General features: G+C 37.5%; 1 protein-coding gene across 3 annotated transcripts in view; it reads right to left on the minus strand.

Annotated features, from left to right (window-relative positions):
- Positions 1 to 838: 838 nt before the first annotated feature.
- LOC149578236 (translocator assembly/maintenance protein) overlaps positions 839 to 12,717 on the minus strand; it is a 64,102-nt gene continuing 52,223 nt past the window's right edge. For 2 of the 3 annotated variants that reach the window (XM_089827899.1, XM_089827897.1), the window contains exons 8-10: positions 1,839 to 1,970; positions 1,597 to 1,702; positions 839 to 1,516 (exon numbers count right to left, since the gene is read on the minus strand). In XM_089827899.1, coding sequence (XP_089684025.1) covers positions 1,329 to 1,516; positions 1,597 to 1,702; positions 1,839 to 1,970 — 426 coding nt within the window. In that variant the 3' untranslated portion in view covers positions 839 to 1,328. The remainder of the gene's footprint in view (positions 1,517 to 1,596; positions 1,703 to 1,838; positions 1,971 to 12,717) is intronic. The other variant, XM_089827904.1, reaches the window with a different exon arrangement.

Consider the following 12,717-nt stretch of genomic DNA (forward strand, 5'->3'; position numbering starts at 1 on the left):
AAGTTCCATCTATTAGTCATTTTCTCTATTACAGTTGCCTTTGTGCAAAAGGACCCATATTAATAGATGAAATTAATGCTTGATAAGACAAAGCTTGGCATCCAGGGCACTATTGCAAAATGAAGACCAAAATGGATTGATGAATAAAGATCATACTAAACTATATCTCAGCATCATTAAGATTTTTATGAAGGCCATCAACTTACATAGATCCTATACCCAGGACACTAATGTTTTTGACCATAGAATGAAGGCCCCATAACCATGGAAATCAAAGTTTCCTTCTTGAGAGGTTTCATCTATTAATCATCTTCTCTATTAGAGTTGCCTTTGTGCAAAAGAATCCATATCAATAGATGAAATTAATGCTTGATAAGACAAAGCGTGGCATCCAGGGTACTATTGCAAAATGAAGACCAAAATGGATTGATGGATAAAGATCATACTAAAGTTTGGAGGGCACATTTGTCTCCAAGAAAATCAAGGAGTATTGAGACTTGAGGATTTCAAAATCACTATTAATTCCTGGTGAACTGCAACTCTGTCAATACTCCAACTAAAATGTTACAAGACAATTTTCAATTGCTAAATTTGACATGATGATGTTTGTATGCAGAAGGAATCAGTAAATCTTGGATGAATTATGCAAGTATGAATTTAAAAAATTATATGTTGACTAAATGGTCCAAATCCAATGAAATGCAATGAATGAAAACTCTAGATCAGCAAATGCTACAATCTAACAAAAGTAAGAATTCCTATGGATTTATACTAGATGATTTAAGTGGCAATACAACATTTAACCACCAAATGTGAAATTTGCAAGAATCGGTGCATCTATGAAATGCCTTTTAACGAGATAATATTAGCTGTGCAACAGTTGTGAAAAAATTAACGTTTCCTCAAAGTTATCAGTGGGTACCTTCTGTAAAAATTAAATGAAACCTCAATTTTGTAAAATTTAAATTTAAAAAAAAATCCTGTGTTACAGACATGCCTGCAAACTGCCATGCCATGCTTCCATGCAACTTGACAACCATGGGTGATTTGTCTCTTTGTTTCTGGCCTTTCAACTATTCCCTCAATGGGGAAAGTTTGATGCTTGAAACAGCAGAAAAGTACTTTTGTGACAAATTAGGTCCAGACTCTGATGTGGACATTAGAAGTGGGTTCAAGAATAGCAGCCAAACAAAATGAATGAGGATGAGTCGATACCAGTCCCTTCAATGAACTGTATTACTGAATCAGAATCATGATATCTCCAACTGTCGCATTAAATCTTATGGCTTGGATATATGGCTGTAGTTGTTGATGGTGGTTACTAATTACTACCTCGACCGCCATGCTTTTAACACCTTCTTTGCTAAATAGGATGCTGCATTTACTCCACCTGCAGCCAGACAGCCTGAAAAAGCCTGCCTTAGGCTAGAGACCCGGACTATGCTCTTAATCGCTCTTTGCATTGAATTTGCCGCATCTTCTCTTGTTTTGACAACCACTAAAGATACCTCCCTTCCTGCAACAATCAGTAGTTGTATTAAATTCCTAGCATTAATCAATTTACAAAATGGAAAAAAATATAGTTTCTGCACATACCAAAATTGTTTATTGTTATCTTCTCTCCTAATTCTGCACCCATTCTACTCCTGATAGCAGGAGGAAGAGCTGAAACAAGGGAACGAGTTGCTGAAACACTGGAATCCTGGATAATTATAGCAAAGGCATAATAAATTGAACAGTAAAAGTGCATAATAATCATATATATTAAATGACAATTTTTTCAATTAGTAGCCTCAGATAAGATAATTGTCTTTATTAGTTCTCATCAAAATTAGAACCTGAATAAGTTTTGTGTGAAAATCACCAGCAGATGAAGGTAATTTCAATAATCCTGTCTCTGCAAGGTGGTGAATTTGATCTTTATAAAGTGTCCGGAATCTGCTAATATTTCCATTCACTATCTTCTTCGCCTGCAAAAATTGAAGGTTTTAGTTTGCAGTTGTGCCTGAGTTTATAAAAGAAACTGTCCATATATGTTACTAAACCACAAAAAACACTTGACTGCACATATACAATTTTAAAAAGTCCAAGAAAACACTCACTTCTAGAATATACAAAAATTATCCTCTGCAATCAACAGAATTCCCCAAACACATGAACCTCCATTTGCCCTTGTATCCAGAAAAAATTGCTCACACTTATTTCCCAAAAATTTTTGCTTGATTTTGTTAGTGTTGCAATGACTTGCTGAGCTTCTTTAAAGTTCACAAAACATATCATTTATAAAAAGTATTAAGGAAAGTTTTCTTTTCATTTGTTGTCTCATTTTCAATCTTGCATTTGAATCTATGTTCCCCCAAGTTTCTGGGCCAGAGATGGCAGGACGGATTTCCGGGACGGCAATTTTTTTTTGGCAATTTTGGGGGCACGAAAGAGGGGGGGGGGATGCAAATGGGGACGGCTATATATATAGGGAAATTGTAAAATATACACTGAAAATTGCAAATATACATGTCATTCATATGAAACTAAGCACAAAGTATGTCATTTAAACATTATAGAACCTTAACATAGGTAATGTCCCCTTTTTGGGACATTAGAAATATTAAATGACACATTTATATGATATTAAAATTAACCATGAAAGTGTGGACTCTTATTATAAAAGGTTAATTTAATATGCAAAGTGGGCTAAAGATGACAAGGAGAGATAAGATGAAAAGCCAGAGGGAAGTCGAAGAGTCACAGCTGTGAGAATAAAAGGAGAAGAGACTCTTTCATTTGGCATGCTTGATTTATGATTTAGCTTTCAATTCTCTTGTGAGAGTTATTCAAGAAAGCTTCAGCTTTCAGCCAGTGTGAGGACGTAACCCCTTGTGCCGGCAGACAGTGGACGCAAATCCATTGTCCGTGGAGACGTCACTTTAAGTGTCTCGTATGCACTTACAGGTTCTTCTCTTAGTGTTCCAATCTGACTGTAAAATTGTGTTTAAGATTGGATTCTGAATACTGGTTATTGTGTTGCTGTTGTATAATGCAATAACATGTTTGAGGAATTTTATGAGAGTTGTTTGGTTTTATATTGTGGGTCTGTAATGCATTTTTATATGCTTGAATCTTGAGTAGCATTTTGAGAAAGAACGATTTAATATTTGTTGAAGTTTCTACTGGTTTCTATGGTGTTATGTAATACATCTACATATGTTTAGTTCTGAATATATTTTGAGGAAAAATCAAGTAAATATCCAATTTGGGATATTTCAGTGGTATCAGAGCTATGTATACTGCTAGCTTGCGGGGTTTACATTGCAGAGTCTTGATAATTTCAATTCTGAGAGTGTTGAAGTTTTATGTGATATTAAGAATCAGTAAATTTCACAAAGGAAATATAATTAGTTGCAGTCCTGGAATTTCTATTGGAAAATAAAGAAATTTCAGAAGTTGATATTTTGGGCAGGCCAAAGTCTATATTACATTGATAAATATTTTACGATGATAGTTTATTTTCTAGACTAAGCTTACAGAAGATCACCCACATGAAGTGAGGGAGAGTATAATAGTGAGAGTGCAGATACATGGTGGAGGGTCAGAATTGTCATCCAAACAATAACCCACAACTAGAGACTTGGACTCATGTGAGGCAGCTGATGGGACGACACAACCAAAAAGATGGCATGATCAGTCATTCACATCCGGTCTTTGCTGTTATGGAAACCCCAAACAACAGGTTCATGATTCTGTTCAAAGAAGGTTAATGATAGTATATTGTACAGAAGTCGAGAATGCTCATTACTTCCCCAAGGGAGAGACAATCTACATGAGGAGTTAGACATATTGAAGGAATACATGAAGGAAAAACATGACATGCAGAGAATTTTCTGAGCAGACAATAATACCACTGAAATTACATTCGAAGCTCATCGCGGGAGCATCTAAGTTTATCACCAGAGCCGCTAGGGTGAGTACACAGTAGCTGGGTGTACAGCAAGTTTTCAATCCAATCGGGTATCGCCCATGGAGGCAAGCTTCCCTCAGCCGCATGAGTGTTATACTTTGTATTACGTAGAACATTAAAGTTGGCAATCACCGAAGTATTGGTGCCAACTGTGATATTGTTTTGCCGAGCCTGAAGCCGTGTGAAGAAAGCATAGTTGTGAATCATCCTTAATGTAACACTCAGAACTACTTGGTAGACTTCCGCTGAAGTGTCTACTATCACCAAAGTTCAAACAATAACTGATCTTCCAAATTACTCAATAACTACCTTTTTGAATGTCAGCATCTCATCAATTTGATTCCGTGAAAGCAGTGGTTTTGTAGTAGTAATCTTTGTTCGAATGATCACTAAGTAGTCAAATAATCAAATATCTGCAAAACATTTATTGAAATCAAATTGTTAGGACTAGACCAATATATGAAGAGACAAGTTTAAACCTTGTCGTAAAGTGTTGGATGGGAGTGCCAGTGGCATATTCTCGACAAACATTATCGTCCTCGAAGAACCCAGTCTGACCTACAAAAGTTCAAAGAACCGTTACCACTGAAAGAGTGGTAACTCCAAGAGTTGGCGTTGGCGTTATTAAAGGAAGGTGTATCATTGCTTTTCAATAACAGCGGTGGAGGAATTATTAGTACACATCGATAAATTCCTTGACATCGATAAGTCTTAAAAAGATAACAAGTGTTTTTTTTTTATGAGACAGGTTTCAAAATTGATGACAAAGCACTTGCATGGTTGACAGTTCACATTTTGTCGTAGGTTCTGGCAGAGCGGAGAATACATGGGAGTCCTAATACATCCCTTATACTACCACCGGGAGCTAATATTTAGCCGATTGTAGGGACTAGCATTATCATTACATACTCGCTACCCAACTCAAGAGTTATAATATTTTAAGAACTACGAGCAAATTTTTTATTTGTTTCAGACTGGGTGTTTACTATCAGTTGTCACCTTGTGTACTCTGCAGATCTGTTGTGGTGCTACTGTGGTATTGGACTGAAGGTTTCTTATGATCTCAAAAAAAAATTCAAACTGAGAATGTCCTTTCTATGACAGTGTTTCATCAGGCACACCAAGAGGAGCTTCGATAATCAATGATTGAAGAGCATTTGGAATAGACTTGGGATCTTTCACAGATGATATTCTATCTTTTCTCTTCAACGTCTTTGTTGCTTTCCAAGTCCAAAGGTGATTTAAGATGTGTTGATGTTTCTATATCATTGAAGATATCGCTTCCATATTCAATCTCTACTGAAGACATCGCTCTGTGCAAGCAATCCACCGTAATTGAAGGTCCTAGCGATTGGGAAGAATGAAATAGTTTGTTCACCCATACTAGACAATCTCATTATTAACGTATGAATGTTTAGTGAAAGCAATCGGCATCCATAAAATTGAGACATGAAAGGAGACCCATGGGAATTAGAATGTATATGGTGTTGAAACTCATGATCGAGTTAGGCATTTTTTAATAGGATTAACAAGAGCTACTGATTCACACTCATTTTCTATTGACTAGTGGATTGAAAGCCCATTCCAAAAAAGGGGAATGCCAAGACCACAATATTCGGTAGCCTTGTTGGTATGCATGGGTGTATAGTGCAGTGGCATACATTTCCAACACTAAGGAGAATGTTAAAGCTACAGACAACGCACCTGAATTGTTTGACATAATGCCTTGAAGAGAGATCACCTCGAATAAAGAAATCAAATGATTTGTCAAGTGAGTGCTAAATGGAATTGATGAAAAGGCTTTAGAAACTTTATAGCAAATGCAATTGGTGGTCCTGAAGCTAAATCCCACCACCTTTTGAGTTTGCTTACATGTTGCATTGAGATATAAGCTGTTGTGCAAAACATGATGCTCAAGACATGTGAAATATTTTAAACATACATCAGCTTGTTCAGAATATCTTTGAAACTTTCAAATAGATGCAATTGCTAAAACTAAATATGTTGTAGCGGAAAATGCTCTGGTATACATGCACGCAAATGTGAAGCCTCTAAAATCCAATATGTTGCAGCAGTTGTGGGTGATGTTGCATCACAGGAGGCTATTAAGGTGCTTCAACAGTTTGAATGACTAACGGAGGAAAGAAGGAAGGCTAATGCCATAAAGTGTTTTAGTCACTACTAGACTACAGTTGGACAGATACTATTAGGTTTGAGAAGTTGGGATCTATTTGGATATAAAGGCAATCATAAGAAGCAAGTCAAATTGCCTTGATTACAAACTTGAAAGGTACTATGAAGCTACAAGTGCAATTAGCCCAGAATTTTGAATCTGATATAAGAGCAGAAATACTCAACATTTATAGAGAGTATAAAAAACTTCCTACCCGAATTTAGAATGATTTATCATTCAGTGATTACATGGATTTTCATCTAGAGCAGCAAAATAGAGGAAAGAATGAGATTGAGTACCTCAACAGGGAGGTTACGTATAGGTTAGTGTTGACAAGCAGGTTGATGAGGTCAGTTGCACACAAAGTAATAGCAAGTTGGAATCTCTGTATGATGAACCATATATTTCTAATACCCATGACATGAATTTAGAGGAACCTAAGATGACACTACAAGACGATGAACCGCTTCAACTAGAGCAATAATGAAATGCATACCTTTAAGAACCAGTTGAAGGTTAGTGAAGACATGGTTGTGGCGTCTTTGGTATGTTATGACAACACTCGCAAGTTTGTCGAGGATTCAAGAAGGCTCAAAGGGAAGTGGAAGGAGATTGGCTTGTTAGTAGTCAAAACCATAGATGCGAATATCGCTGATTAATTGGCGATACGAGATAAAATCGCGATTTTTGGGGGCCAGCGATTTAGTCGCCCCAAAAATCGCAATTTTTTTTTGCAGATTTTTTCCAAAAAATCACAGATTAATCCCCTAAAAATCGCGATTTGTTGCAAAAAAATCGCCCACACCCAGCAGTCACATAAAGTGACAAAAAAACACATTTTTTTCATTCTGTTTTTACATTGCTTAGGGCGTTTTGAAGAGGAGAGGATAGAGGAGGAGTTCTTGGCAAGAAACAGGCGGAATCGAGTGCATTTGGAGGCCTTTTGATTCGATTTCTTCGTTACTAGGTAAGTAATTTGAATCTTTGTTTTTTATTTTTGCAAGAGATTGTATTTTTTTTTCTTGCATGTAAATGGATAAAAATACATTCCTAATTAGTTAGGAATGCATTTGATCAATGTAAGCAAGATTAAATGCATTCATTTTCATTTTTTTCCATTCTAGATCGAATTTATGCTAGAAATTTGCACTTTTTTGAAAAATTTGAAACCCTAGCAGCTAGTTTGTTTGAATGTTATTTGGATTTCAATTTATTGGTGTTGTTATTGGAATGTTGCTTGAATTATTTGTTTAACTGTTAACTTTGATCTTGTTATAATTTATTTATAGTTTTTTTTTTAAAATTTGTATGTGTAGGCAGCCCGCAGCAGTTTTATGGCAGACAAATGGCCATTGACTCCATGCCCCTCAGGCTACATTGGCACTAGGCCAAAGAATGCCAGAGATCAAGCATGGAAATATGCCTATGAAGCACCCGATGAACCAACCAAAGTGATTTGCATTTGATGTGAAAAAGTAATATCCGAGGGCATTTACCGGTTCAAATATCACATCGTAGGGATCTCAAAACATGATATGAATCTTTGTGAGAGTACAACAGAAGAAATAAAAAGGTTTGCAAATGCCTTGCTCGCAGCTGGAGAGCAAAATAAATTGCAAAGAGAGCGGAATAAATTGCATGTCAGGGCAACCATAGCAGAGACCCAGGGCAGTTTCATTGATGTTCAAGAGGAGGCAGCCATTGAGAGCATGGCCGGCTCTTATCGTGGGCCGTGTGTCCGCAAACAGGGTGGTTTTTCTTTCACGAGTTCCGCTCTCACTCCCACTCCTACACCTCCTAGCACTTCCGCACCATCAGGATCAGCAGGTGCTTCTGAGATAGGGAGCTATTTTGTGCCGAGGCACACACCTGGTGCACAACCTTCATTAGAGGCCACTAGATGGAATAAGGAGGTCCATGACCAGTTGGACAATGCACTAGCAGATTTCTGGGTTTTCAACAACCTTCCTATTAGTGTTGTTGACAGTCCCTATTGGGAGGCTTTAGCCACAGGGTTGACAGTTGCAGGAAAGGGGTACAAGTCCCCTTCTCGTTTTGTGTTGGGTGGCAGGTAAGCGAATAATTTTATTACACTCGATTTCCTTTTAATTTTTAACTTTTTACTTAGTTCTAAATTTTAATTAATTTATCTAGAAATTAGAATGTTAATTACTAAAGTCTAAATCAATTTTAAATTACTAACAATCTAAGACATAACTAAATTTTGTTTTTGTAGGCTTATTGGAAATGCTGTTGAGAGGGCCAAAGCATTTGTTGAGGAACAGAAACAAGAATGGACAAAATTTGGTTGCACCATTCTTTTTGCCGGGTGGACAGATGGGAAGAGCGGGACCATAACTAATTTTTTGGCCTGCTGTAATGATAATGTGGTGTTCCTGAAATCAATCGATGCCTCCAACAAGGTAAAAAATGCTCAGACATTGGCATTGATGTTGGAGAACATGGTCTTAGAGATTGGCATTGAAAATGTGGTGCAAATCATCACAGACAATGTTGTTGCATATGTATCAGCAAGTAAACCGTAATTTTATGTTGCATGTGCATTGTGAATTTCACAACAAGAATTTTTAATAGTTTGATATTTTTGAAAAGTTGGAAACTAATTAGTATTTGCTTTTACAATTGGCAAGAAAACTCCTACAACAGAGGCACCCCACTCTCTCTTGGACCCCGTGTGCAGCACATGTCCTTGACCTTCTTTTGGAGGACATGGGCAAACTTGAGTGGGTCACTCCAGTTGCGGAGGATGCAAGACAGGTGACAAAATACATATACAATCACCCATGGGTCCTTAGCCTAATGAGGGAGCACACTGATGGCAAAGAAATTGTCAGGCCTGCCGTCACAAGGTTTGCAACGATTTTTTTGACATTGCAACGCATTCTCGATAATTTGGCTTCTTTGAAGCAAATGTTTGTTTCCAAAAAATGGCTTGCTTCCACATTTTCAAAGAAGAGTGAAGGAGAGAATGTTGTGCGGATTGTGTTTGATAAATATTTTGAAGATAAGGCTGATGCAATAGTAAAGGTAACTACAAAACTTTAAGTTTTAGTTTACACTTTACAACTTTATAACATACTAAGTTTGTAACTCAAGTAAATAATAATTTTGTAACTTGTCAACTAATTTCAAATTTATATTGCAGGTGTTTGAGCCTTTAGTCAGAGTTCTGTGTTTGGTTGATGGAGACCAAACACCAATGGGTGAACTATATGAGGTCATGGACAAGGCCAAAGAATATGTCAAAAATTACTACAAGGGGGAAAGCATCAAATATGAACCCATTTGGCAGATCATTGATAGAAGGTGGAATAATCAGCTCCACCAACCCATTCATGCAGCAGGATATTTCCTCAACCCACGTTTTAGGTATACCGTAAGCTCATTCTTACTCAAATTTAAGTTAATGAAGACTTGAGTTCATTTTGCTTTCGTAGGGTGTTGGGTGTGTACTAAATTGCAAGACTTATTTGTTTTTGGTTTTTGGTTTTAGGGCTGATGGTACATATGCAGATCCTGATGGAGAGGTCATCAGAGGCCTAAGTGAGTGCGTCGAAAAGATGGTAACCAGCGAGGAAACAAGAGATAAAATCATCGCTGAGCAGGAGATCTTCACTTCAGCATGGGGCAAGGTGTTCTCCACTTCTCTCTGCAAGAGAGCAAGGCTTACACAAACCCCAGGTAATACATTTGCAAACTTCTGAATCTCAAATGCTAAATTAACATTTATGTTTCACTTTTTGTTGTCTATTAGTATTTTCTAACTTGTACAATTTTTGTGATGCAGTGGCTTGGTGGACCACTTGGGGTGCAAGCACTCCAAATCTTGCAAAATTTGCTCTCAGAATCCTATCACAGCCTTGTAGCGCATCACATTGTGAGCGCAACTGGAGTTTGTTTGAGGCCATCCACACAAAAAAGAGAAACAGGTTGTCCCAAAACAGGATGAATGACATGGTCTATGTGCAATATAATCTTAAATTGCGCATGAAAAAGGCACAACAAGATCCTCTTGGGCCAATCGATTTGGATGAGATAGATCCTTATTATGAGTGGACGGCATAGGAGCAGGCTCCCTTATTTACACAGGAGGACATCTCCAATTTGGAGAGGGAGGCCGCAGAGGAGGTTGCGGAGGAGGAAGGGGGTGGAACTGGATATGTCATCGATTTGGATGACATCGAGGAGGGCGATGATGAGGATGATGACATTGAGCTTACTGCAAAGGACCTTGACATCTTGCATGCAGCGAATGTGGAGCTACCGACACCTAGTTCTATAGCTACACCATCTCCTGCATTGGCACAAACACAGACACGGGCACAAACCCTGCAAGGTTCTAGTTCTAGAGCTTTACCCTCTCCCGCACTTGCTAGTAAAGCGACTGGGAAGAGGAAGATGTAGTCCTGTATTTGACATTTGTACTTATTTGTAGTCATGTTGATGTGCTTATTTGAACTCTTTACATTTGACACTTTATTCATGAGAATACTTCTCATGTGTTGTGAACTTGTTAGTTGTTAGTAATTTACCACTTGTCACTACTTACTTGTTAGTAATTTACCGATTAATAACTCTTTTTGCATTGATATATATCTAAACATGACTGTTTCTTATGTATTGTTAGTAATGAAGTCATTAGATGCAAAAAAACATTGAATTCTGTAAAAAAATCGCATTTTTTTATTAAAATTTAGTGGTTTTTTAGTTCACGATTTTTTCCCCGATTAAACTTTTTCAGGCCTAGGCAATTAATCTCCTCAGGCGATTTTTACATCAATGGTCAAAACAACTCTCAAAACTATGAAATTAAATTATTTATATTTGCTCTCCGACAGGAATTATATTCTTAAGGTCGCTGAAATATATGTTGATCAGTCAAATAGAGGAAAGAATGAGATTGAGTACCTCAACAGGGAGGTTACGTATGCTCGTAAGGCATTGGATGAAACTCAATTTTCTCTTCAGGAAGCAGAAAATCAGATTAGGGTCATGAATCACTCTCGAGAAAATGAGGTTAAAGTAAGGCAAGAGTTTTTCCAAGAATTCATTGATGAACTCGATAGCATTCAGCAGACGTATGACTTGGATAGCTGCCTCAAACGATCAAGTATCAAGACTTCAAATCACATTCAGTTTGTAGACAACTTTTTGTTTGAAGTTGCTAATGATTGGACTTCTGATAATCCCCTTTTTGTGATAAACGAGGGAACTCCTTTTGATTGCCATGAAGAGGATGATTTTGATTTCAAGATATTGGATCCTGTTACAATTCCTAGTAGTGAATCTGGGTCATAGGATGGGAGGGGTGAATTGACTACTGTTGCTTGTCATTGAATCAGTCCAAACTATTACAATAATAGATAAGACATCTATTATTAGTTAATGGTTATCTTGTAAATAACTTTAGCTTTAGTTTGCTTTCGTTTTTTGCTTTCTCTGGAATAGAATGTTTCTATTCTTTATGATCGTTTCCTAAGGAAACATCGTCTCTTCCTTTTGTATAAATTGACCTTTCGGTCTCTGTTATTAATAAGCAAGTATTTACCAATTACCTTGTAATATGGTATCAGAGCTAAATACTTAAATTTTTTCGGAAAAATTTATAATTTCTTCTTGAAATTATTTGTTTAAATTTTTCCAAAATTATTTCAGCTAATTTCTCCAAAACCCACCTAGGGTTTTTCTGCTTGGAGAAATTCCCGAATTACGGGTCTGCAAATCGCATGGAAATCGTGGCCATTTTTTGGAGACTCGCGTTTTTGGGGTGAAAATCTGCATGTTTCTATATCAAATCTTCATGCTCTTAGCCGTCTCAGTCTGTCATCGTGCTCTGGGAAGCAGATTCGACTATTTTTCATCAAGAAATCTGACGTTTTTTCAAGCTCTTTTCAACTAGGGCCTTTTTTTTCGAAACCCTAATTTTTGGGGTCGAAAAAAAATTTTGTTTGCAGATTCTTGGTGGGTTTTTCGAGAGCTCAACTGGGTTGTCGTCCGTTTTTTCTGGGTGCCTCGATTTTTGTGCCTCAATTTTCGAGCTAGCGGATTTAGAAAATGATAGCAGATTCCTTCTGGGTTTTTCGAGCTCTCTTTTGGGTCACTCTGATTCTTCTGGGTCTTCCGTATTTTTGCCTCGAAGAACGTGCCTTCACAAATTTTCACAGTTTTTCATTGAAAAACGTGCCATGGCATCTCTGACAAATATTCTACTCGAGCATAATTCCAAATTCAATGGTTGCAATTATGGAACCTGGAAGCAACGCATCATTGCAATCTTCGAATATCGAAACACTGATCAACTTGTTCTGGGTGTTACGCAGCGTCCGACTTCTCCGGGTCCTGATCAAGATACATGGGATCTGAATAATCGAGAGGCAGTAATGCTTCTCAAACTATCCGTAGCTGATGACCAGCTTTCTCAGATTCCATCCGGCAAGACAGCGGCCGAAATCTGGACACATCTAAAAAGTCTTCATGAGACTTTCGACAAGAGCAGAGCCTTCTTTCTGAAAAACACTGTTTTCTATTGTCATGGATGAGCGCACCTCGCTCCAGGCACACCTGAATC

Source organism: Cupressus sempervirens, chromosome 1, assembly GCF_028749045.1.
Source record: "Cupressus sempervirens isolate cs-2001-9-10 chromosome 1, ASM2874904v1, whole genome shotgun sequence".
In the NCBI taxonomy this organism is placed as follows: Eukaryota; Viridiplantae; Streptophyta; class Pinopsida; order Cupressales; family Cupressaceae; genus Cupressus; species Cupressus sempervirens.